Genomic DNA, 23,946 nt, shown 5'->3' on the forward strand with positions numbered 1-23,946 from the left:
CGAGGGTGTAGTATTCCAATTCGTATGACACCTTACTCGACATGTTTTTATAATGTTATACCAAAGTTGGCAATAACCGCGAGGATTATAATGCACTTAAGAGTATATGGTATAGCGTTATCATGGAAACAGCTAAAGGACTTGGTTAGAAAGCTGCAGACAGGCTCAGCTCATGCTAGAGCACCATCTCACATAATTCCAAGCACTCTGCCTTCAGGATTGATAAGGCCTGCCATAGGAGTGACTGATAGGAGGATATGTGTCCATTTTAGGGTTAGATATAGGGATACTAGATCTAAAGCAAAGGGTGATTACACCACCTTGCCCCAGCTGATTAATCAGCCAGTTGTGTCAGATTTGGATGGCCAGCCTGATTGATCAGCCAGTTGTGTCAGATTTGGATGGCCAGCCTGGGGTGGCATAATACATGCTGCAGCCCCTGGTAGGCCCTGGGTGCACCTATGCCCTGGGTACCTAAGGTACACTGTACAGGGGCTGATAAGGTGACTCAGTATCCAATTAGATATGTACCTAGAGTACATGGAATCCATTTTACAGAGAGAGCAGTGGGCCAGGGGTCCTGAATAGCAGGGTCCCAGGTCAACTAAGTCGAAAAACCAGCAAAACACCAGGCAAAAAGTTGGGGGCAACCATAGTCAGATATCCACCTTCCTACAGACGCATATCCAGACAGTGTACTCCCTATAGCTTGCCTGCGTACTTACAATATCCCAGAACGGTCTTGGATACTGCATGTCTCCAGCACCTGTGTTCTTTCCTTAAACTGTACCATTGTTCCACAATTGGCACCCCTTTAGGATCCTTGGAAGTCCCTAGTAAGTGGTACTGGTTCCTAGGGCCTTGGGGCAAAGAGGGTCCCATAGGGCAACAACACAAATTGTGCCACCCGATGGATATCTGACCAAACTCATGCAAACTTCCATTGCCACCTGTGTGACTTAGTGCAGAGAAATCCTAAGAGTGAACATGGCACACACCTCTGTGCGCCATGCCAGCAAAGCATTGCATGTGGTTTAGGTAAGCCACCTAGCCTGCACTATACCCATATGTGGGCATATCTAGCCGAGTGGATGTGTCCCCGTGATATCTAAGTTCACCCTAAAATATTACGAGTACTTAGGGAAGCCATAAAGTGTAATTGGGCTAGACACACGCCATTATGAGTACCCCAGATACATGATGGCTTTTCTGTGCCCCAAGGTGTTTGGTACCAAACAACTCATATTAATAAGCCCACACGGATGCAAGTGCAGGATTTATTATCAGATTCATCCAGAGAGAACCTTAGAGGTGCTTCCTAAAAACCTAATGACTACTAGTGTGTTGACTGACCGGTCATGACCAGCCAGCCACCCTAGACAAGTTTCTGACCTCCTGAGGTTAGAACATTCGCTCTTGGAGGACGGGAACATAGCCTGCTCTGGGAAGAGGTGTTCACATCTCGTCCAAGCAGGATGGACAGTCCAGGGCGGGAAGCTTCAAAAGCCCTGCCGCCTTTGATATGCGACCCTGGGGCTCTTCAGATAGTGGAGGTTCCCACTCCCCTGTCCTGACCACACTTTTTGGCAGCAAAACAGGCAGGAAAATTAGTTATATTAGGAGATATGCACACATTCAGCCAGCACCACCACTGGGGGGTGAGGGGGCAGCTGATGTGCACCCCACTTTTCAGAATCCTCCAACTTGTGTTGTAGAGAATTAGCCTATTAGGGTCAGGGTTATACCCACTTCCCACAGGAAGTTGTCATTTAAAGGATGTAAACGCCCTACAGGTAGGCAGGCCATTGCTACTACCTAGTACTTCTTAACACCCCTAAATTGAGTATCTGCTTGAGACATCTAGCTGCAGATTCCTTGACTTTGAATTCTCCACAGGTGTCAGACTGGATCGGGAAATTCTTCAGCAGTGCTTCTGCATGCCAGGGGACTGCTCTGTACGTCTCCGGTCATTACGTCAGTGGTGCCTTATAATTCCACTCTGGCACGTAGACATGAGTTTCTTCTTTTCCGTGCTGTAATGCAGATCTGGAGAAGCGGTTTCTTAGGCTGTCTTTCATCTTCTTTAACAGTTTTTTGTTGTTGGTACCAGTAAGCCCTTTTTTCTCCATGTCTTCAGGCTTTAAGCCTTGAGAGTCCTGTTGTCGGCAAATGTTGGTTACAGACCCACATACAGTTTGTATGTGGTTTTGGGCGAACACCACAACACCAAGGATTTCGGCTCATGCCAAAAGCTGAAGCCCAAGGCGCTTAAAGAACGCCGTATGAAGTTGCTGGCGGCACATATGTTGCGATCTTCGGAGACTTCCTAGCCTCGGTCTTCTTCACCCACAGAAAGTGGTCTGTTCACGAGAACGGTCTAGCAGTCAAAGCTGGTCCAGAGGATGTTGATCTCCTAGAGACGTCAAAGGGGTTTAAGTCTCTACATCCCCCGGTTTCACAAACTCAGTTAGAGGGTGGCCTAGCTGCCTTGATTTCTCCTCATCTAGCTGTTTGTCAGTGACAGTGAGGTGCATCTTTGCACATCACCCCAGTCAACCAAACCACTTAGCTCCTGAGCCCTACAGGCCCAGGTTCTGACGACATGAGCAACTGTTTGGGATCCCTCGAACTTGCCTGCATGTCCCCCTATGCTATCTCTTTCCAGGTAACCCCCCTTCTCCATAGCACCAGCTACCAGCCTCACCTGCACCCTGCTCCTAGTAGAACCCGGGTGGCTCCTGAAGAGCTGCTGGTAGTACTTTGAACCTTGGCCCAATACTAATCAGATTCCAGAAGGCGAAACCTTGAAACCGACTGTACCTATTTTTATGGACCTTTGACTTTTCCTTCCATAAGAATCCATTGTGTGTAAAAAGTGCACATGTTTGACACGTTTACTTACCTGTGAATATTACAATTGAAAACTGTACATACCTTGAGCAAAATTCATGAGTTTGAAATTCATAGAAAAAAAGTGTTATTGTTCTAATTTGGTATGAGGATCCATTGGATGCCAGATGACTAGACATTTCCCCAGACACTGGCCTGGTCTCTGCCCCTGCCGTGGCTATGGAGTAGAAAGTCTCATTTGCAGTGGTGGTGCGGGGGTAGCTGAGATGCTGGACCTGGCCACACTGGCAGTCTAGAAGCCGGGAGTTGCCCCCACTAAACTGTTACTCCCATTCAGTGAAGCCAATACTGATGTTCTACTCTGGGCCTGGTCCAAGCCCTGCACCATGGCTCCTATGCATAGAACATTTGCCTGCTGCCTTCTCCCCACCCGAGGGAATCTCAGTTTCCACACCCTGCACCCCACCCCAGAGATCTTGATGGTCCAGGCCTCCACCTCCAAAGTTAACCCTGGCCCATTCCCTTCCACTTCACTGAACATGGAAAACAAAAGGCTGGATATCTTCAGGAAGAGAATGATATCTTCCGCTAGCCTGTTAGTGTGGTAGGTGAACTCCTCGTGCCACTTGGGCTGATAGTTCCATACCATCTGGGACTCGGTTGAGCAAGTGCTGCCCATGCTCCGCAGGAGGCCCGAATCGTATTCTCTCAAACAATTGCTGATGGGAGGGACACAGCCAAGCTCACCACACGATGTGGGCTTGTTATGACCCATTTGTCTTAAAGAAACACATAGTGATAGATGCCTTACCTTATAATTACCCCCAGGCATCAGACTGGATCCGGAAAGTTTTCGTCAGCAGCACCCCTGCGCGTCGGTAGGTGTTGTTGTGCAGCTCCGCGTGCGTCGTTGGCATTGTCGCCGAGATGACGTCGTTGGAGCTACTTAGACACGCTCATGTTCTTTCTTTTTCCGCGCCAGCAAGCGCAGATGCAGGAAGAGCAAGTACCCCGAGTCACTTTTTGACTAAGTTTTTTCAAGGCCTTATGTCTCAATTCTTTTGAGTCGATCGACTCCTGGTGTCATAGGGATGCCCGGCTTTATGAACTGTGGGGACTGTTGCCGCATGATGTCGGTGACGGACCCACACCGCGTGTGTCTCAACTGCCTGGGGCGCGAGCACGGCTCCAAGTTGTGCCCCGACTGCCGGGCCAAGGCACCTAAGACTTTTCTGGAGCGGTCCCGAAAGTTGCTGAAAGTTCGGCAGTCGACTCCACGCTGCTCAAGATCCCGGTTCCGTGGGAGGTAGAGGGACCGGTCGTGGAGGCCTCACCATCGATCCTCTGGATCTAAGTCTTCGCACTTGGGGTCAGGTAAGTCGAAGCATTCCAGGAAGAAGTCCAAGAAGTGTTGTCGCTCTTAGACTTCCTCTTGCCTGTCGCGCGATGCGGCTGGTGCCACCCTCCTGGGTCCGTCTCCTGCTCAGGTGCAAGAGCTTCTTGCTGCCATGGCCCGACTCTTTGGGCTGTCTGGCCCCGCGTGCCCGTCTGGGGGTCCTGCTATTCGATTGCCAGCAGCTTCCGCGCCGCCAGCGGCTGCAGCCCCGGCGCTGCAGGACTCCACTGGATCCGGGCTCGGATCCCGAATGACACGGGTGACCTCATAACACCTCCACCGGTGTCGACCCCTCTTCCGGCACCATCTCCGACGTCGTTTCAGCCCAGACCCGGACACAGCGCCAGATCGACGTTGCTCGATGCGGAATCCGACGCTGATGGGGGCCTTTTTACCCCTATGTCCGCCCTCCTTATTTTCAGCCAGTTTCGCAGACTTCGGAGGAAGGGAAGAGGGGTCTGAGGACCCTCACACATAACATTGTGACTATGATCCGGACTGGGCAGATGATTTGGGGGCTGCCAGTGGTCTTCACCCCTCACCTGACCTTTGCATGCTGTCTACTCCTACCGTGGTTACGGAGGAGGGAGCCAGTTACGCAGTCGTGTTGCGTAGGGCGGCCAAGTCCCTCCACCTAGAGCTCCCTACAGTGGCCATTAGGACTAACCTTCTGACAGAAGTACTTCAGCGGGAGGCAACCTCTTAGGAGCCCTTGCTGCCTTTTAATGACACACTTTCGGACGTTCTTTTGGGCACTTGGCCCAGACCCATCACAGGGGCTCCTTTGGACAGCAACGTAGCCCAACGCCATCGCCCTGCTCCGGGCGGCCCCTCTTTCTCTCCCAACACCCCACTCCCGAGAGCTTGGTTGTCCAAGCCTATGCTTCCCAGAGCGCGCTCCCCTCTGCACCTCCGTATAGGGAACCCAAGAAGCTGTTTTCGTCTGCCAGCTTAGGGCTGCCGACGGTGAACACTGCATGCTTCTTGGGCCGTTATTCCCACTCTGTGTGGGACACTGTTGCGCAGGTGCTTCCCAACTGTCCGGAAGCGGCACGCTCTCCCAAGCTATAGCAGCTAGGAGAGATGCAGCTAAGTTTACCATTCGTTGTGGGCTTGATACCGCTGACTTGTTGGGCAGGGCGATTTCCCTGATGGTGGCACTTTGGCGCCATGCCTGGCTGAGGACAACTGGTTTCTCAGGGAATGTCCAGAACACTCTGATGGACATGCCCTTTGATGGCATTCGCCTTTTTGGCAATAAAGCAGATTGTGCGTTGGAGCGCTTTAAGGACTCATGGGCTACAGCCAAGTGCTTGGGCCTGTCGGCAGCTCGCCCTCCTCCGCCTTCTGCTTTTTGCTCCTTCAAGACATGGAAGAGGTGCCCCAACACGTTAGTTTCAGTGCCACAGGCCTGCGCAGCAACATCCTCAGCGCAGCCGCGGACGTGGGAACCACCAAAGCGGTTCTGGGGGCGGACCAGTCCACTTCCAACCCTACAGCATCCACCTCAAAGCCTTCCTAGTCCAACCTTTAAGACCCATCAAACGCCAGTGGGCGGCAGAATTCGCCATCATCTCCCCCACTGGCGTAACATCACCTCGGACAGGTGGTTGCTGCAAATTGTCTGAAATGGCTACTCCCTCCCCTTCGAGACTACCCCTCCAGCCATGCCACCTCTGTACCACTACATGTCGGGTCACCATCTTGCGCTTCTTCAGCAGGAAGTCAATGCCCTCTTGGCCAAGGGGGCCATCGAGCGCGTACCTGGGCTAGAAGTAGGTTGTGGTTTTTATTCCCACTACTTTCTAGTCTCCAAGAAGGACAAGGGCCTGCGTCCTATCTTGGCCCTCAGGAACGTCAACCACTTCCCCTGGAAGGAGAAGTTCAAGATGTTAACACTAGCTCAGGTCTGGTCTTCCCTCGATCCTGGAGACTGGATGGTAGCGTTGGACTTGCAGGACTCATAGATCCACTTCCCCGTCTTGCCGGCCCACCGGCATTACTTGTGGTTCATGGCAGGCCACAAGCACTTTCAGTTTACCGTGCTCCCCTTTGGCCTTACCAGCGACCCTTGGATGTTCACAAAAGTGATGGCGGTGGTCGCAGCCCATCTGCCCGGGTCAGGGGTTCCAGCCTTCCCTATCTCGACGACTGGTTGTTGAAGGCAGGTTTGAACCAGGCAGTCGTATCCCACCTCCAGACTAAGGCCTCCCTCCGGCATTTGCTGGGGTTCTCCATCAACGTTGCGAAGTCGCACCTGATTCCCTCTCAGAAGCTCCTCTTTACCGGAGCGATTCTGGACTTGGCGCAGTTTCGGTTTATCCTCCCAGCAGCGATTCCAGGATATTCAAGCTAAGATTCGGATCCTTCAGCCTCTACCCCGGGTTTTGGTCAGGAGGACTCTCAGGCTACTGGGCCTGACCGCATCCTGCTAGTGGATCATGCCAGATGGCATATGCGGGCTCTGCAGTGGGACCTGAAGTTCCAGTGGGCACAACATCAGGGCAATCTGTCCAATCACGTTCAGATCTCAGGAGGGCACTGCACGACAATTGCAGTGGTGGCTCACGAATCGCGATTGGGTCAATGGCAGATCCCTCTCACTTCCTCAACCGGAACACACAGTTGTGACGGACGCGTCCCTTCTGGGATGGGGCATCAACCTTCTGGAACTTCGGGCGATCCGTCTTGCACTGAAGGCATTCTTTCCCTCTGTCCAGAGAAGAGTAGTGCAGGTGTTCATGGACACCACCACCGTGTGGTACCGCAACAAACAGGGCGGGTGGGGTTGTGGGCCCTATGTCAGGGGGCTCTGCACCTCTGGACATGGCTAGAACATCAGGGCATTTCCCTAGTGGTTAAACACCTTGCCGGTTCTCTTAACGCCGGGGTGGACGAACTCAGCCGCCTGTGCATGATAGATCATGAATGGTGTCTGAACTGGCGCAAGGTGTCTTTCAGCAATGAGGAAAGCCTTGGCTAGATCTATTTGCCACCAAAGAGAACGCGCAATGTCATCAGTTCTGCGCATTGAAATTTCCAAGGCGGCACTCGCTAGGCGACGCTTTTCGTCGCAAGTGGAGTTGCGGTCTACTATCCGCCTATACCACTTCTACCCAGAGTGGTGAAGAAGATCAAGCGTGGCCGGGCCCAAGTCATTCTTGTGGTCCGGACTGGGCTCGAAGAGTATGGTATCCAGAGTTACTCAGCATGGCTATCAATCCCCCGATCCGACTGCCTCTTCAGGAGGATCTTCTGTTGCAGCAACATGGGACGGTCCTCCACCCGAACCTGTCCAGCCTCCACCTTCTTGCGTGGAGATTGAGCGGCGGGCGTTGACGTCTTTTGACCTGCCTCCCGAAGTTTGTGATGTAATCTTGGCAGCCAGGCGTCCCTCCACTAAAACGGTATACTCCTGCAGGTGGAATAAATTTATGGCATGGTACACAGCAAAGGCTGCGGATCCCCTTTCTGCCCTCTTTCCGAGGTCCTTCTATTCCTCCTTTCTTTCGCCCAGCAGGGCTCTGCTTTGTGCACTATCAAGGGATATCTCTCGGCCATTGCAGCCTTTTTACGGCTTCCGGATCAGCCTTCCCTTTTCAAGTCCCTTGTTGTAAATAGATTCTTAAAAGGCATTACTCATCTTTTCCCTCCTGTACATTTTATAATGCCTCAGTGGGAATTGAACCTGGTTCTGACATATCTGATGTGTGCTCACTTTGAGCCACTTCACAACTGTCCTCTTCGTCTTCTTTAAAGACCGCTTTCCTGGTGGCTATTACCTCTGCCAGAAGAGTGATTGAGCTCCAGGCTCTTTCATCTAAACATCCTTTTCTCTCTGTTCATCCGGACAAAGTGCTTCTCCGGACTCGTCCATCTTTTTTTCCAAAGGTGGTTACTGCCTTTCACATCGGGCAGCCCATCATTTTGCCCACCTTCTTTCCGCCTCCGCATCCCTCAAAAGAGGAAGAGAGGCTCCACCGTCTGGACCCAAAACGTGTGCTCTCCTTCTACCCGAATGGGCGCACAACAGTTCCGGGTGGATAACCAGCTCTTTGTAGGCTACGTGGGTGCCAAGAAAGTTCGGGCAGTGCACAAAAGGACCATCTCTCGGTGGGTCATTCTGTGCATAAAGGCTTGTTATTCTTTAGTTCAAAAGGAGCCTCTAGTGGGACTACGCATCCATTCAACCAGAGCCACTACTGCTTTGGGAGGAGGAGTTCCCTTGCATGACATCTGTCAGGCAGCTACGTGGGCCTCACTGCACACGTTTACCAAGCATTACTGCCTGTACAGCCAAGTTAGGAGAGACTATCTTTTTGGCCATTCTGTTCTCCGGGACTTTCTGGTGGGATCTTGGTTCGCAGACCCACCACTGGAGTTGTTATTGCTGGGGTATCTATTCTAAGGTAGGGAATCTATCAGTTCGTGTTTCTTCCAGATGCACAAGTTACCTACCTTCGGTAACTATATATCTGTAAGAAACAGTAGTAGTGATGGATTCCTTACCGCCCCACCCATGCTCCCCGTTCTACGAACTGATTTCTAGGGTTAAGGTCATCCCTTTAAGGGCCCTAGTTTCAGGCACAAGTGGTCAGTTTTTGCATGGCTCTGCGTTCCTGGCACGGAAAGTCGTGTACAGAACTGAAGTCCGCAAGCATGGGCGCTTCTAAGTAGCTCCAGCGATGCCATCTCGGCGACAACTACGCCACCGATGCACACAGAGCTGCACGACGCAGCCTAGCGACGCACCAGGGTACTGTTGACGACAACGTTCTGGATCCAGACGCCTTGCGGTAATTCTAAGGTAAGGAATCTATCACTATTAATGTTTCTTACAGATATGTTGTTACCGAAGGTAAGTAACTTGTGCGCTGGGCGGAACAATTTCATCGTCAGTGGCCCTTAGGCGCCATGCCTGGCTGAGAACTACTGGCTCTTCATGTACATGCTGTCTTTGATGGCTCTGTTGTTTGTAGAGAAGGTACACTCAGCACTCAAGCTCTTTAAGAACAGCAGAGCTACGGCCAGGGTCTTGGGCCTTTCCATGGTTCCTCGCCAACCCCAGTCACTCCTGCCCCTTACGTGGCAACAAGTGGGGCTTCCAACAAACTCATTCCACACCCAGCCACCCCAGTCAGAAAATGGCACAATCTTTTTGTGCAAAGAGCACGGCTCCCACAGTAGGGCAGGCAGTCATGGGTCGAGCCAGTCAGCCATCCCTCCGGCAGCTGCAGCCACCAATCCCTTTAGTATGCCCTCAGACTACCATGGGCATCCAGCGGGGAGCATAATACGCCTTCACCTGCATGAATGGAGGTCAAAAACATCTGACCATAGGGTTTTGCAGCTAGTCCAAAGGGGCTACTCTCCCCCTTTGTGACTCCTCCCCCCATGTAACCCACGTATGACCGGCTAATGGAGGCCTACCTCTCCTTGCTCTGTCGGAAAGTGTTGGCTTTCTTGGCCAAGAGATCCTTCGAGAGGGTGCTGACATATGAAAGAGGTTGTGGTTGTTATTCACAATACTTTCTGGCGCCCAAGAAGGATAGATGCCTTTATCCTATCCTAGACCTGCGCCTTTTCAAACTCTTCCTGAATAATGAGAAAGTCAAAATGCCCACGCAAGTCCTTTCTGCCCTAGACCCAGGAGACTGGATGGTAATATTGGACTTACAGGAAGCTTATTTCCACATCCCCATCCTGCCAGCCCACAGGTGTTGCCAGAAGTTCACTGTCTGCCAATAGCACGCTTAGTTTGCTGTGCTCCTCTATGGTCTTAGCAACGCCCCTCAGGTGTTCACGAAAGTGATGGTGGTGATTGCAGCTCATCTGCAGAGGTCAGGGATTCTAGTCTTTCCCTACATCGATGGTTGGCTGTTGAAAATGGCTCGCCCCAGGCAGTCGTCTCCCACCGTCTCACTGTGGCAAACCTTCTGTGCTTGTTGGAGTTCACTTTCAACATGCGAAAATCCCACCTGACTCTTTCTCAGACGCTCCCTTTCATCGGAGCTGTTCTGGACACAGTCCAATTATTTGTAGCTCCGCCCTTCTGACGTGGAAAGTGGCAAAAAGAAACTGACGTCAGCTCACTGGGGTAGCCCTTATTTAGGCACCACACACATATCTTCCAGCGCCATCATGTGGAGCCGAACGATGTAACCTTCCATCAGGGGTAGTGCTCAAGAAATATTTCCGGATCCTGCCTTATGCCTGGGAATTATCCTAAGGTAGGCTATCTACTGCTAGATAGAATATCTACCAGATACGGCGTTACCAAATGTCATTCAATTCTTCATTGAAAAGGATTAATGTGAGGAAGCCCCACAAAGAGGCAGTACTAGGAGCAACCAATGTATTTAAAAAAAGAAAAATGGTCAACAGAAAGTCAGTAGATTGTACACTAAGAAAGCAATCTTTTGTGCCTAATTAAGGCAGTAAAGGAAGAGCAAGAATGAAAAATTTTAAAAATGAACAAAACCCATCTAATAAATAATGGAGTTCATCAAGTACCCAGATCCTTTGAAGGTTTATGGGGGACTCCTGCTGTGTATATTGAAACTTTGATCCTGGACATAGCTGTACATAAGTGCTCCTTAATATCTTTGTCTGCTGTAATTACTTCTGAGCTTATATGTGTGATATCTGCATATAAGAGTAGTAGATGAACTATTGCCCTGTCATTTCTTTCTTCATACATTATATTTAAAAGAACTTTGTAAAATGTCATAGTAGTGCATTAACCGATCAAGGCATTTGTCTTAATGTTTAATTCTTCTCGTTAGGAACATACTGCAATTCGGCTAGTGCTTGCTTTGTTGCTTCTGATGGCAAGAATCTTAGATTGTACCAAGCTGTGGTGGATGCAAGGAAGCTCCTGGATGAATTATCAGACCCTGAGTCATCGGTAAGTGTGCCAAAACAAATTAATCTAAAAATGGACATAAGCTAAATCTTGATCTGAAAAATGATTTTCTACATATAAAAATCTCAACTGAGTTGTATATTTTCCAATATGCTTTTTTAAAGGAACTTCTTTTGCATAATCAATTTTTAACACAAGATATCCATATTTTTTAACTTCACCTTGGGGCTTCTTTGCTGTTTGCCCTTTAGAAGCACCAACATGTTTGTTTTCTAATGGTGTTGTTTGTGTAAGAGCAGGCGAAACTGAGTTTCTTGGCACAAAAGAGTTGAAGGGAAATCTCGCTGATTAGGAACCCTTACGACACAACAAACAGGAAGAGTTGCTTTTGGCAAAATTGTTGAAGGAAACATTAGTAGTCCGATGTCACTTTAGGTGTTATGTATTCATGTTCCTGATTTGATACTTCTATCTGCAGATTCCTCACCTTTAGATTCCTCCCCATTCGAATATCCCAGGTGCCAGTCTGGATCTGGAAACTTTTCCATAGCTCTCCCACTCCGGTAGGGGATGCCGGCTCCGTCACGGCTATGCATGCAGCACCGCATGTCACTGGAGCCATAAGCACTTCCGTCGGTCTCCTGACATCAGTTCCTTTTTTCTGCACCATTGATACTCTTTAACTCTTAAGTCTGTCTTTTTTGTCTATGATTTCTCTTTTATCGTTTTTTTGTTAGGTGCAGTTTTCTTTCACATTGCCTCCCAAAAAGGTCTGGGTTTAAGCTCTGTAGAGAATGTCCTTCACTGACTCATGTTTTATGTCTCTGGGTCCTCTGATTCAACCATGACGCTGACCCGTTTCAAGATCACCAGAAGATGCTCCTAAAGCATCAAAGTACCTAGAAATCAATATGTTTATGGCTAGAGCACAGGATAATCGTCGGGCCGCAGGAAGTCTTGACCAAGGTCCAAATCTCCTTCTCCTCATTGGCCAAAGTCATCTTGAGGAAGCATAAGAAGAAGAATAGACATGAATCACGTTGTCATTCTTTGAAAGATAAATCATTGAAACCTTCAGGAGCGTGAAGAGGTCTACCTGATGCCCATACCATCAACTCCAATAAGACTGACACCTGTGACTCCTACTGACCTGACACTGTCTCCAAATCCTCCTGTGGTGCCATCTCCATTACCCCAGCATGTTCTTCAGTACCTCGAATTCCCAACACCTGGTACAAATCTGACTCACTCCTTGAATGCAGTGTTCACTATTTTTATTGAGCCGTTCTCCCATCGGGTCCCCCGGTCCCATTTCACCTATGGCCTATTTTTTTATCAGCTTTCCAATGCCTTACCAATCTTTACCTTTTCACTTCATTTCTGCTGATGTCCCTGTTAAACTGGACGTCTCCGTTGCTGAAGACACCGGCGTGACAAATAACTCTGGTACTTCCATATTCTTCCCCATTAAAGCCAGAATTTACAATCCCAGATGCCCCATTCGACTCCACTGACACTGCAACTGACTCTTTATGTAGCGCAGATGCCAAGGACATTGCATCTCGCAACTCCAAAGCCAGAATCCCCTTCCCTTGATGCTTCACCACTCCAGATGAAAGGCACAAAGATTGATGGAGATGAAAAGGTTTTTCTTTGGGGGTGATGATTATCCTCCTGAGTAGACCGAGGATATCATAGGTCAGCCTACAATAGTTACTGACTTTAAAGGCATAAAAGAGGTGACTGGCATTAATACTTTCCCTGAATGGGAAATTACTTTTGCATAATGGTCTCACTCCACCAGAGGTTACATCTTACCACTCAATAATAAGTAAAGCAGCTGATATGTTATTCCCATCTCTACCATGAACTGAACTGAAGCGAAGTCCAATATTGCTACTTAAGTGCTTCACTCTCTGGCCCATGCATCAGAGCCTCAGCTCCCTTTTTAAAGAGGCCCTAACAAAACCAGTCTTAGCTATTTGGGAAAAGCTGACTACTTCTATAGCAGTTTCACGATCTATCGAATACATTATAAGCCCGCTCCTGTAGACCGTACTTCCTATTTTCGAATCGGTCTCCAAAAAGCTGTGTAGTGCAGGCATCTTGTTCCTCAAAATTTACCCCATATTTTTGTTTATCCACACCATTAGACCAAAAGTCTAAAAAGAATGTAGTAGTATGCCAGGAAAATGTTTTCAGCAGGTAGTATGGCTCCAAAATCTTTCAGTGCTATCTGCCTCCTTGGTGGGTGTTTCAGACCTTAGTGAACTCGGCCAATCGATCATCCCTAATTTACAGACAGACATGCAATCTCATTTGACAGAGTTCTGATGTGATGGCCACGCTGCGGCACTGCAATTAATTCATTCTGGACTTGATGCAGCAGATTCTGTGGCAAGAGCAATGGGCACATTAATATCTCATAGACTCCATGCCTGGCTGAGGAATTCTGGCTTCTCACCAAGTTTCCATTATATGCTAATAGGCTGCCTTTTGACAGCTTGTATCTCTTTGGAGCTATTACAGACTGAGCACTAGAAAGATTTAAGTATAGCAAGGTCACAGCTGGTTCTCTTGGTCTGAAGTCCCAACCAGGACTGTAGATGGGACCACAGGTTTTGTTGCTTCATTAGAGGCTTCTCCTTTCATGGGCATCAACAATATGCTGTGCAACTTCTTTCTTCTCCTCCCCTTCTTCCACTGCAGCAGGAAAGCAGCCCTAGTTCCATTTTGTTGGGACACACAATACCTGTTTGAGAAATGGTGTCCTCTTTTCTACAAAACTAGAAGACCATCACTTCAGGGTTTTACAAATTGTGGAAAGTGGATATGCCGTACCCTTTAGCAAACCCCCTCACTTTCCTTCTCCCAGCTGCATACACACTGCTGTTAGACCATCTGTGTGTCCGGTAACAGGAACGCCAATCCTTACTCCTTAAGGGGGTAGTGGAGTTGGTTCCAGAGCAGGAAAAGTATTAGGGATGTTACTTCTGATATTTTCTGATTCCCTAAAAGGACGGTAGCTTACGTCTGATCCTAGACTTAGGATGTTCGACTCGTTCCTCAAATAGGAAAGTTCAAGATACTGCCTCTAGCTTAGGTTCTCCTGGTGCTGGAAGTTGAAGTCTGGATGGGGTCATTCGACCTGCAGGATGCTTACGTTCACATCCCTATTCTGCTGACGCACAGGAAGCCTCTTTGCTCACAGTAGGATCTAATCATTACAAATTTGCTGTCCTTCCATTTGCCCTCACTTCCACACCCTGAGTTTTCACGAAGGTGATGGCAGTGGTTGCAGTCCTTCTCAGAACGGTGGGAATCTCAGTATACCCATATCAGCACAATTGGCTCCTCAAATCCTTTGCAGGCGACAGTTGTGGTGTTCGATCAGGGCTTTTCAATCATTAATCTCAAATCTCACCTGGTATCCTCTCAGCGCATCCTGGTCATAGAGGCAATGCTGAACACAACACCAAGTCAAGGCTTCCTTCCTCCTCAGAGTGGTCAAGATATTCAGGCTGTAATTCCAATGTTTCAGCCCAGATTAATCATTCCAGTCTTGATGGTCTTGCGCCTCCTCAGTCTGCTGGCCTCCTGCATTCTATTGGCTACCCATGTATGCTGGCCCATGAGGACCCTCCAGCAGTGCCTCCAAGGCAGTAGTTCCAAGACAGTGGATATCTCCAAGCTCGTCTCATGATCCATGTTTCTACATGGATCATTGTACATTTATTCAGAGTGCTTTGTGAATGGTTTCCGGGTGTTTGAATGTCATCCTGGCTTATACTGTGTACTATGCAGCACTCTAGGGTAGGTTTGGTCTGGTACCATTTATTATTGTTCAGAACTACCATAACTGTCTAGGTTTTGAGTGTTTCAATTAACTACTTGTTGTACCAGTACACTTGTGCCATAACTGACAATCAGTATGTAATTAAAAAAAATAGTGCCGTTTTAGAAGCCCTAAACTAGTGCTGTCAAATTTTGCTTTCACATCATGCCTCTTTCTTCCACCACCCTACGTTTCTGGCTGTGTTATCTTAATCTTGCATGTTCCTCCTCCTCCCTGCTCTCTTACCTTCCCAATATTTTCCTGAATATCTCTTCCTTCCACTTTCTTATTTTTTACCCATCTTTCTCTGGATTTGGGTCAAAGCCTGATAATTAACATTAGTGCCTATTCCACAAAATGTCTGCTTTTATGCAGGTGCTCCTGATCCAGCTTACTTTTTGCTAGTACTTTACAAAGCTGTGGCGTTTTTAAATACCTCATTTTATGACAGCATTCATTTGGGGGGATAAATGAAAGATGTTTGTCAAATGTCTCCTCAATTCCTTACATTTTGTACTGAATTGAGTTTTGTTGGCAGTGTTGGAGATAAAGTGCGTGATATTGTACGTGAAATAATTGGAGTTCAGTTTTGCTGCCACTGACGGACATATAACTTCCCCTGGTAAATGTGATTTAGTTGGTGTTTAATACAGAAAGCAATTGTTACCCTATTACATTTCTTATTTGCAATTGGAAATAGATTTATTTTTTTCAAAAGTGTTTTTGCAACTCTATCTCTAAAACCTATATTTTCAGTTCGACAAGTAATAGCTCTTTGCTGAATTTTACATACTTTTCAATTGAAGACTCAGTATACAAGCCCACTATTGTTTTCATTTGCAGAAAAAAAATGATTCATGGCAAAATGAAAAGTGGATGGTTCTGGAATATGCGTATACTTTATCTGTAAAGTGCATAATGATATTACATGTGTGCGTTTAACCTGATTTGGTCCTTTGCCCTAGAAACTGATTGGTGAGGTGTTTAACATTGTGAGCCAGCAGTCTACTGCTCGACCTGGTTGCATAATCGAACTTGATGTGATAACAAAGCAAGTAAGTGAATGGACTTCATGGTTATTATTTGACGCATAATAATTATTTTATGTATTTGGTAACGCATTCTGCAATGAAGTTCACCTCTTATCAAATGCCTCGCGGTTTTCTGTTATGTACATGCGAAGGTGAACCAGCAGGATAACAGTCTCTGAGTTACTGGTAGAACACAGACACCAGTAGCAAATCGTTGGAGTGTTGTGTTATCCTACAGTCGTACATTGCACACATATACAACAACAATATACATATGCAAGACTAATTATGACTTAGGCTAATAGTGCTGTAGAATTATATTTAATATGTAGGAATATATTCAAAATGGTGACCGTGTTCTGAATAAGGAGAAGAATAACATTCAAAAGCATATCTCGAGGTACAAATAAGACTAAAGCTGTAAAAATGAAAAATACAAATGTAAATATTGTCATAGTTCAGGTCCGCTTGGTACAGATAAATTATCTTGATCAATAGCACATGAAAATGATCTCCCTACTAAAACTGGCATTATGCTCAGTGAGTTTAGTGCTGCTGTCATTGACTGTCACCTGCAAGACGTGAGTTTGTATCCCAGCAAGGCCATCTCAGTCTTTAGTCCATTGTAGCTGGAGAACTTAAGTACCATAAAATTGGGTAATTGAAAAGCGTATTACTTGGAGTGAGAAAGCGCTACTATGGGCCTTATTATTTCGATCTAAATACTTAATAGATTTTGTACTGGGAATTACTGTTTCATCATCGGTTACTGAATAACGTGTTACCTATTGAACTCTTCATAATCTTATTTGATCTAACCCAGTGTCACAAATATTTTGTGATTTCTTTTCTACCTGAACGGGAGCTCTCTTTAAAGGTGCCTCACACACCCTACATATGCTTTAATAATATCCGTCATTGCACCACCTACCAAAGTAGATAGTCCTTTTGGCCACAACATTACCAAAAGGATTTACATATTTAAATTTGATTCGAATCTTAGCCTTCTGGAGGCGTGGCATGAGCCCAAGAGCGATGGCTGCCTAGACTGCTGGCTGCGTGCTCCATCCACTCACTTCATACCCTCATATTGTCCATCCAGACAAAGCGACCAACCTACAAGCTAGACAAGTGCAGCATACTGGTGGTGCTTCTGACAATGTTTTCAATGAGCAGAATGACCGTAAATCTATCTTTTACCTCCCTGGGTCCTCCGATGGTGCTGGTGCTCAAGATGGTGTCTGCCACTTTGGCGAGTATTTCTCTGCAGCACTTTCGCTCCACGTTAACATTATGATCAGCAACCGTTTGCACCAGTCGACATACAGCCTCCACACTCGTGCAACATTTCAACTGTGGGGTCAACACCACTCAAGCCGCACTTCCACATTTCTGATTCACATTGCAGCCACACATCACCGGCAGTAGCAGTAGGGAGCGGCAGCAAGCACCTCCAAGGCCTGACAAGTAGGGGGCTCTTAAAATCACCGCCTGCAACACATATAACCCGCTCCAGCGCCTCGAACGAATCCCTGCTCCTGATCGTGCGCCATGACACCACACACCCAGTATCCACCTTTGTGCTTTCCAGCGGAGATGTTGGGGCCTGTATTATAACTTCTAAACATTACGATGCCCTGATTGCTGGGTCTCCCGCGCAGCTCCCAAAGCTGTCAGAATGTAAACAACTGCAGCGCACATTCCTTCAAATGTAAATTACAAGATCTCTCCATCCCCAACCTTAATCTCAACCTCGTTCTTGCACTCCTTTCTGTCAAGTTGCCGTCGCTGACAGGTGGGCAGCCCCCAGGAATCCACACCAACAGGCAAATAGACTTAACGCAAACAAGCACGCAAAGACCAACTAACCGTAAGTAAATCCTAGAGCAGACAACACGCAGTGTTCAACAGAGGTCTTTCCCAGCTACCCTGTGCTTCCCATATGCACTTCTATTGTCTCGTGTCCCCTCACGGTTATCCCACTGACACAGTACTTGCATTTACCAGTAAGCGGTCTCATACTTCAACCCACATGCTGCTTCTCTCCCAAAATGGCTGACCACAAGTGGAAAGAATCAAAAGATCACAAGGATAACAAAGCACCTCACAAGCGACCTTATCCACACCCCTCAAACCTGGACTCTCCAAATAATTCAAAAAGGGGATAAATCCGCCAACATGGAAGTCATCATTCAGCGCCTGGGTGCTCTCCGTCAATTAGCCCAAGACACTAAATCCAGCACCGATGCTATGAGACATGATATCCAGGCCCTTTGCGACAACATGATGTGGGTCTCTCCAGCAGACTCGCCAAGTCCGAATCTAGAATTAGCTCAATGGAAGATTCCAATACCTCAACTGTAAGTTGTTTAGACCTCTCATACCGGTCAATGAAGACGATGGTGAGAGAACGCGCTGAACTCTAAGACCGTAACCTGAGAGGAAATCTACGTATCTTTGGCCTACCTGGGCCTACCTGAGCATTCTGAAAAAGATAGCCAACTCTTGCATTGAATTCCTGGATCCCTCTCATATTGGGCTTCAAATGCGACAAAGGCTTTGAAATTGAATGGGTGCACAGGATCCCTTTGAGCAAACCGCCCAACTTCGCACCTGGTCACTCCATTCACTCAAGAACAATGATCTTTCAACCATTACGTAACTGTCACACCGAACTACTCCTCGCCCACATGAGGAAAAATCAATAAGTCGTATTGAACGGATTGCGCATAATGATTGCCCAGGATTACTCAAAGGAAACTGTAGCCACAAGGAAGGGCTTTTTGGCACTACATCAAGTCTGAGAGAGTGCAATATTCCCTTCTCCTTCACCGGCCCAGCAAGAATTTGCATGTTCTTTGAGGGCAAAGCAATGGTCTTCTGTACTTCTGTTGACCTTCAAGCGTTTCTGAACAGAGCCACTCAAACAGATATGTCGATTTGAATTTACTCCTCCTAGGTCATCCATGTTGACCATCATTCCAGACTTAACCTAGCCCCTCAATGCTCTACCATGTTTGGCCAACAACTAAGCGGCCTTTCCCATCACACCGATCACTTTGAGTACTCGTTCTTGTGCTTTTGTTCGTCTGTGTATTGCTTGCAAAAGCTGTCCTGAACTTGAATGCTTTGTCACAACTAGTCTAACACTGTACTAATGCACCAGTTCGGCTCATACTGTTTGTAACTGTGTCACAATATTGTTAAATTCTAACCCTGTAACACCCGCTGTGCTTCTTTGAGTACTTTGGTGCATGTGCTTGTCTTGGTCCACGATTATTTGCTACCAATTTATAGTGTTCTTGTACTTTTGCACATGTTTTAACATGGCTCCTCCCCCATACGCCTTGCACCATTGTCAAATTATGTAGCGTCATGATATGGCCACCATTTTGAGGTGAGGCATTGGGTGTTGTACTTCAAATGGGTTGAACCGAGGGTCTTTGAGATACAGGCTTCTGCACGTCATTATTTGATGCCTTGCACCACAATTCTTGTTTGAGTGCTTTGTCGTACATGCTAGCTTATGTGCATATTTAATTGCTTCGATGTTATGGTGTTATTGTACTCTTGTGTATGCTTTAGCATGATTCCTTCCGCTTTCAGCCAAAGTGCTATTCTGCACTATAGGCATCGCAAATAGGTTGCTTACTCACAGATGTTACTTTCCCTACTGTTTCCTCCTAGTAGTAGTAGTAGTAGAGGAGGGTGATTCATACTTTGGACTCGGAGTACTCCAGGACCTACTCTCCAACTAGGTCACCGGAATCAGCTCAGCCTGTGGCTCCTCGTCAGTCGCAGCTGCGACCTAGGACACCTACTCCTCCACCTCCTCCTCCTCCTCCTCCTCCTCCTCCACCACCACCTACTCCTCCTCCTCCTCCACGCCTGCCGACACCTCCGCCTCCACCGCCACTGCCGCCTCCGACTCAGCCGCTTCCTTGGCTGCTGGCGTCTCCACCTGTGCCAGTGGTCCCGGCGCGGCCAAGAACTCGATCCCGGCCGAGACATCGCTCTCGCAGCCGGCACCGGTCTTCAACCAGATCTCGCCATTGTCATCGTCACAAGCGGTCACGTTCCAGGTATACTATGGACACGGAGTCCTCTAGTGCAGGAAGATATTCGCTGACTCTGTCAGATTCCCCACCTCCGAGGGTGTCACCGGTCAATGACATTACCACGTTTCAGGAGGTTCTGGTAAGGGGAGCGGCGAAACTGGACATTGCACTGTCTGTGCCTGTCCCTTCCACGTCTTTGATCTTTGAGACACTACAACGGAAGCAAATCTCTCGTCCTCTTCTTTCTCTGGTACCTGGTTTGGAGGAACTGGCGATGGAGTTGTTCCTGACGCCTGCCTCAATGAAGTAGACTTCCTCAAGACATCAAAAGAAATACAGGCTCCCGGACTCGGACCCTGCATTCCTGCGGGTGGATCCCCCTCCGGATTTAGTCATGGTGGTGGCGGCAAAGAAGCAGCACGCTACGGCCCCTTAGACCACAGTTCCACCGAACAAGGAAAGCCGTAGACTTGATTCTGCAGGGAGAAAAGTCTGCAGCACTGCAGCCACTTCAATGAAGGCAGCAAGCTTGACTGCTCTCTTGGACCGGTATGACCGCTCATTGTGGGAGTCTCTCCCAACAGTTTGTGGAGCTCCTGCCTAGAGACAAACGCAAGGACTTTCAGGAGGTTCTCAATGAGGGTCTGATGGTCTCCAATCAGATCATCAGTGTGGCTGCGGACACCTCTCTCCTGGCAGCTCATGGATGTTGTCATGGTGTAACTCTGCAGCGCCATTAATGGTTACTTCTCACCTCTCTGAAACCGGAGGCTCAGCAACGTATCTCTAACCTGCTATTCTCGGGTTCCACCCTCTGGTTCCCATGCGGATGAGGAAATGGCTCGTATGAAAGCAGGGGTTGAGACCCTCAAGGCTGTTGGCTTGGAGAAGCCTAAGGAACAGCGTAAGAGTTTACGCCCCTACCAACGGCGATACTCTTCCCAACGGTTCCAACGTGGACAGGGACGTCAGGCTGGACAGCAGCAGTTTCAGCGGCAGCCCTTTCAGAGACATCAGAGAGGCAGGGGCAACCAGCAGTCCACATCGGGAAACAAGGGCCCGCTGGTTCTAAGCCCTGAGAGATTACTTCCCACTCTTCTGTTACCCACTCCGGCGGGGGGAAGCATTCAAAATTACCTGGCAGAGTCAAGGAAAATAACTCCGGACATTGGGTGCGGAATATTGTTCGCAATGGATACAGTCTACGTTTCGTCAGTCCTCCTCCATCTATTCCACCAGTTCGTTCACAATACCTGTTCTGCGAACTTCAAGTGGAGGCAGATACCCTGTTAAGAAAAAGGGCGATAGAACTGGTTCCTCCTCCTCAAAGGGAAAAAGGTCTATACTCCAGGTTCTTTCTGGTGCGCAAAAAGGACAAAAACGAATTCAGACCCATTTTCGATTTGCGGCAAGCCAACAAATGGATTTGCAGAGAAAAATTCTGGTTGCTGTCCCTGCACTAGATTCACCCTCAGCTGCATCAAGGGGACTGGCGAGGCGCCATAGATCTGCAAGACGCGTACTTCCATGTGCCCATTGCAAGGAAGCATCGGAAGTGCCCGCGGTTCCTAGTCGGCACCATTCACTACCAATATGCAGTGCTTCCATTCAGCCTGAAATCTGCGCCCAGGACTTTTTCAAAGTGCATGGCGGTGGTTGCAGCGCCCTTGAGGAAGAACAAGGTGTTTGTCTATCCGTACCTGGACGACTGGCTGATCAAAGCCTCCACGTTTCAGGAATCACAGCTACATTTCAACAGGACGGCTGTTCTGTTGAACCGATTGGGTATTCACATCTCCATGTCAGTCTGTCCTGACTCCTGTTCAGTGTCTTCAGTACCAGAGAGCCTCCATCGATATACAAGCGTGTGTCCTTCGGAGGAGCAACCCCTATCGATCCTTCGGAAAGCTCAGACTCTCATGTCCGTTCCTTATGCAACGGTTAGGACGGTGTCCTCTCTCCTGGGAAGGATGGCTTCTTGCATCTTTCTCACTACACATGTACGCCTCCACATGCGGCCTCTGCAGGAATGTCTAGAGGATCAGTGGGACCAAAAACGAGGGAGCTAGGAGGACAGGATCCAACTGTCGCAACACGCTGTCCAGTCTCTGAAGTGGTGGTGTTCATCTCACAATCTCCTCAGAGGGATTCCGTTCCACAAAGAGATACCGACTCAAACCATTGTGACAGATACGTCTCTTCACTGCTGGGGAGCGCATTCTGAACACCTTCAAATACAAGGGACGTAGTCCCAGACGGAGTCCACGAATCACATCAACTTTCTGGAACTCCGAGCAGTTCACTTGGCGCTGAAAGCCTTCCAGCCATCGTTCCACACCAGTACCCTGCTTGTACATACGGACAACAAAACAACGATGTAGTATCTCAACAAGCAGGGGCGCTCAAGATTGCGCACACTGTCTCGGAAGGCGCAGACTATTTGGAGAGGTTGCTGGCCAGGGGCCTGACTATCACGGCGACTCAACCAGGTGTGCAGAATGCTCAGGAAGACGCACTCAGCAGGCTTGTTCAAGAAAATCACGAATGGGTCTTAGACAACGAGGTGTTAAGAGACATCTTCGCAAGATGGGGCACTCCAGAAATCAATCTGTTTGCCACCGCAGAAAACAGCAAATGCCGAGACTTCGCCTCCTGGTTTTACCAACTGGGGATGCTGGGGAATGCACTGTGGATCAACTGGTTGAATAGCTTTCTATACGCTTTTCCACCCATTCCCCTGATCCCGGCAGTGTTGATCAAGCTGTCCTAGTCCTGGGCCAGGATGATCATCATTGCTCTGGAATGGCCTCGGCATTGGTGGTTCACCGACCTCCTACACTGGTCTCTCCTGCCACATCTTCGACTTCCTTGTCGGCCGGACCTTTTCACGAAGTTCGGAGGGCAGATGTTTCATTCCAACCTCTCATTGTTGAATTTGTCAGCATGGCTCCAGAGCTAGTGCAGTATGGACATTTAAATCTTCCTCATAACTGCATGGAGATATTAAAAGAAGCAAAACTACCATCTACAAGGATACAAATGGAATGCATACAAATGGAAGAGATTCTGCATTTGGTGCACATCTAAGGGTGCAGACTCTACATCCTGCAAGGAGGATGTCATCCTCCCGTACTTACTGCATTTGGCTCAATCTGGCCTTAATTTTCATTCCATTAAGTTTCACCCAGCATCTTTAACTGTGTATAGGAAATGGCCTTCACAATTTTCCTTTTTCCAAATCCCAGTCATCAAAAATTTTCTGGAAGGTTTGAAGAAGGTGTTTCCTCCCATTAGGCGTCCTTCGCCTCTGTGGGAGCTTAATGTGGTGCTGTCTAGACTCACGAGGGAGCCTTTTGAGCCTATTCACAAGGCTTCTCTACAGCATCTATCCTGGAAGGCAGCTTTCCTTGTGGCTATAACATCGGCTCGCAGGGTAAGTGAGATCCAGGCTCTCTGTTGCCAGGAGCCCTATACTGTGTTTCATGCATCTAAGGTCGTCATGAGAACTCACCCAAAGTTTCTTCCTAAGGTGGTGTCAGATTTCCATGTGAATCAAACAATCACTTTGCCCGCGTTTCTTCAGCATCCTTCCTCTCCGGCGGAGAGGTCCCTTCATTCCCTTGATGTGAGAAGGGTGTTGAAATTCTACTTAGATAAGACTAAGGAGATTCGTAAATCGGATCAATTATTTGTTAATTATGGATTGGTCAGGACTGGTCTTGCTACCACTAAACAGTCCACCTCTAGGTGGATTGTGACCTATATTCAACTGTGTTACCAGAATGCTAACAAGACTCTAGGGGGTAAGCCTAAGGCTCACTGTACCAGAGGTAACGCTGCTACAGCGGCTTTGCTGCACAATGTCCCCATTGCAGACATCTGTAGGGCTGCCACTTGGAAGTCAGTCCAAA

The 23,946-nt window shown here is 48.1% G+C and overlaps 1 protein-coding gene across 2 annotated transcripts in view; it reads left to right on the plus strand.

Annotated features, from left to right (window-relative positions):
• The window catches only part of DMXL2 (Dmx like 2), a 2,078,996-nt gene that overhangs the window by 302,975 nt on the left and 1,752,075 nt on the right, over positions 1 to 23,946 (plus strand). For both annotated transcript variants that reach the window (XM_086958287.1, XM_086958289.1), the window contains exons 13-14: positions 11,032 to 11,153; positions 15,912 to 16,001. In XM_086958287.1, coding sequence (XP_086814413.1) covers positions 11,032 to 11,153; positions 15,912 to 16,001 — 212 coding nt within the window. The remainder of the gene's footprint in view (positions 1 to 11,031; positions 11,154 to 15,911; positions 16,002 to 23,946) is intronic.

The sequence above is a fragment of the Lissotriton vulgaris genome, chromosome 2_1, assembly GCF_964263255.1.
Source record: "Lissotriton vulgaris chromosome 2_1, aLisVul1.2, whole genome shotgun sequence".
Taxonomy (NCBI): Eukaryota; Metazoa; Chordata; class Amphibia; order Caudata; family Salamandridae; genus Lissotriton; species Lissotriton vulgaris.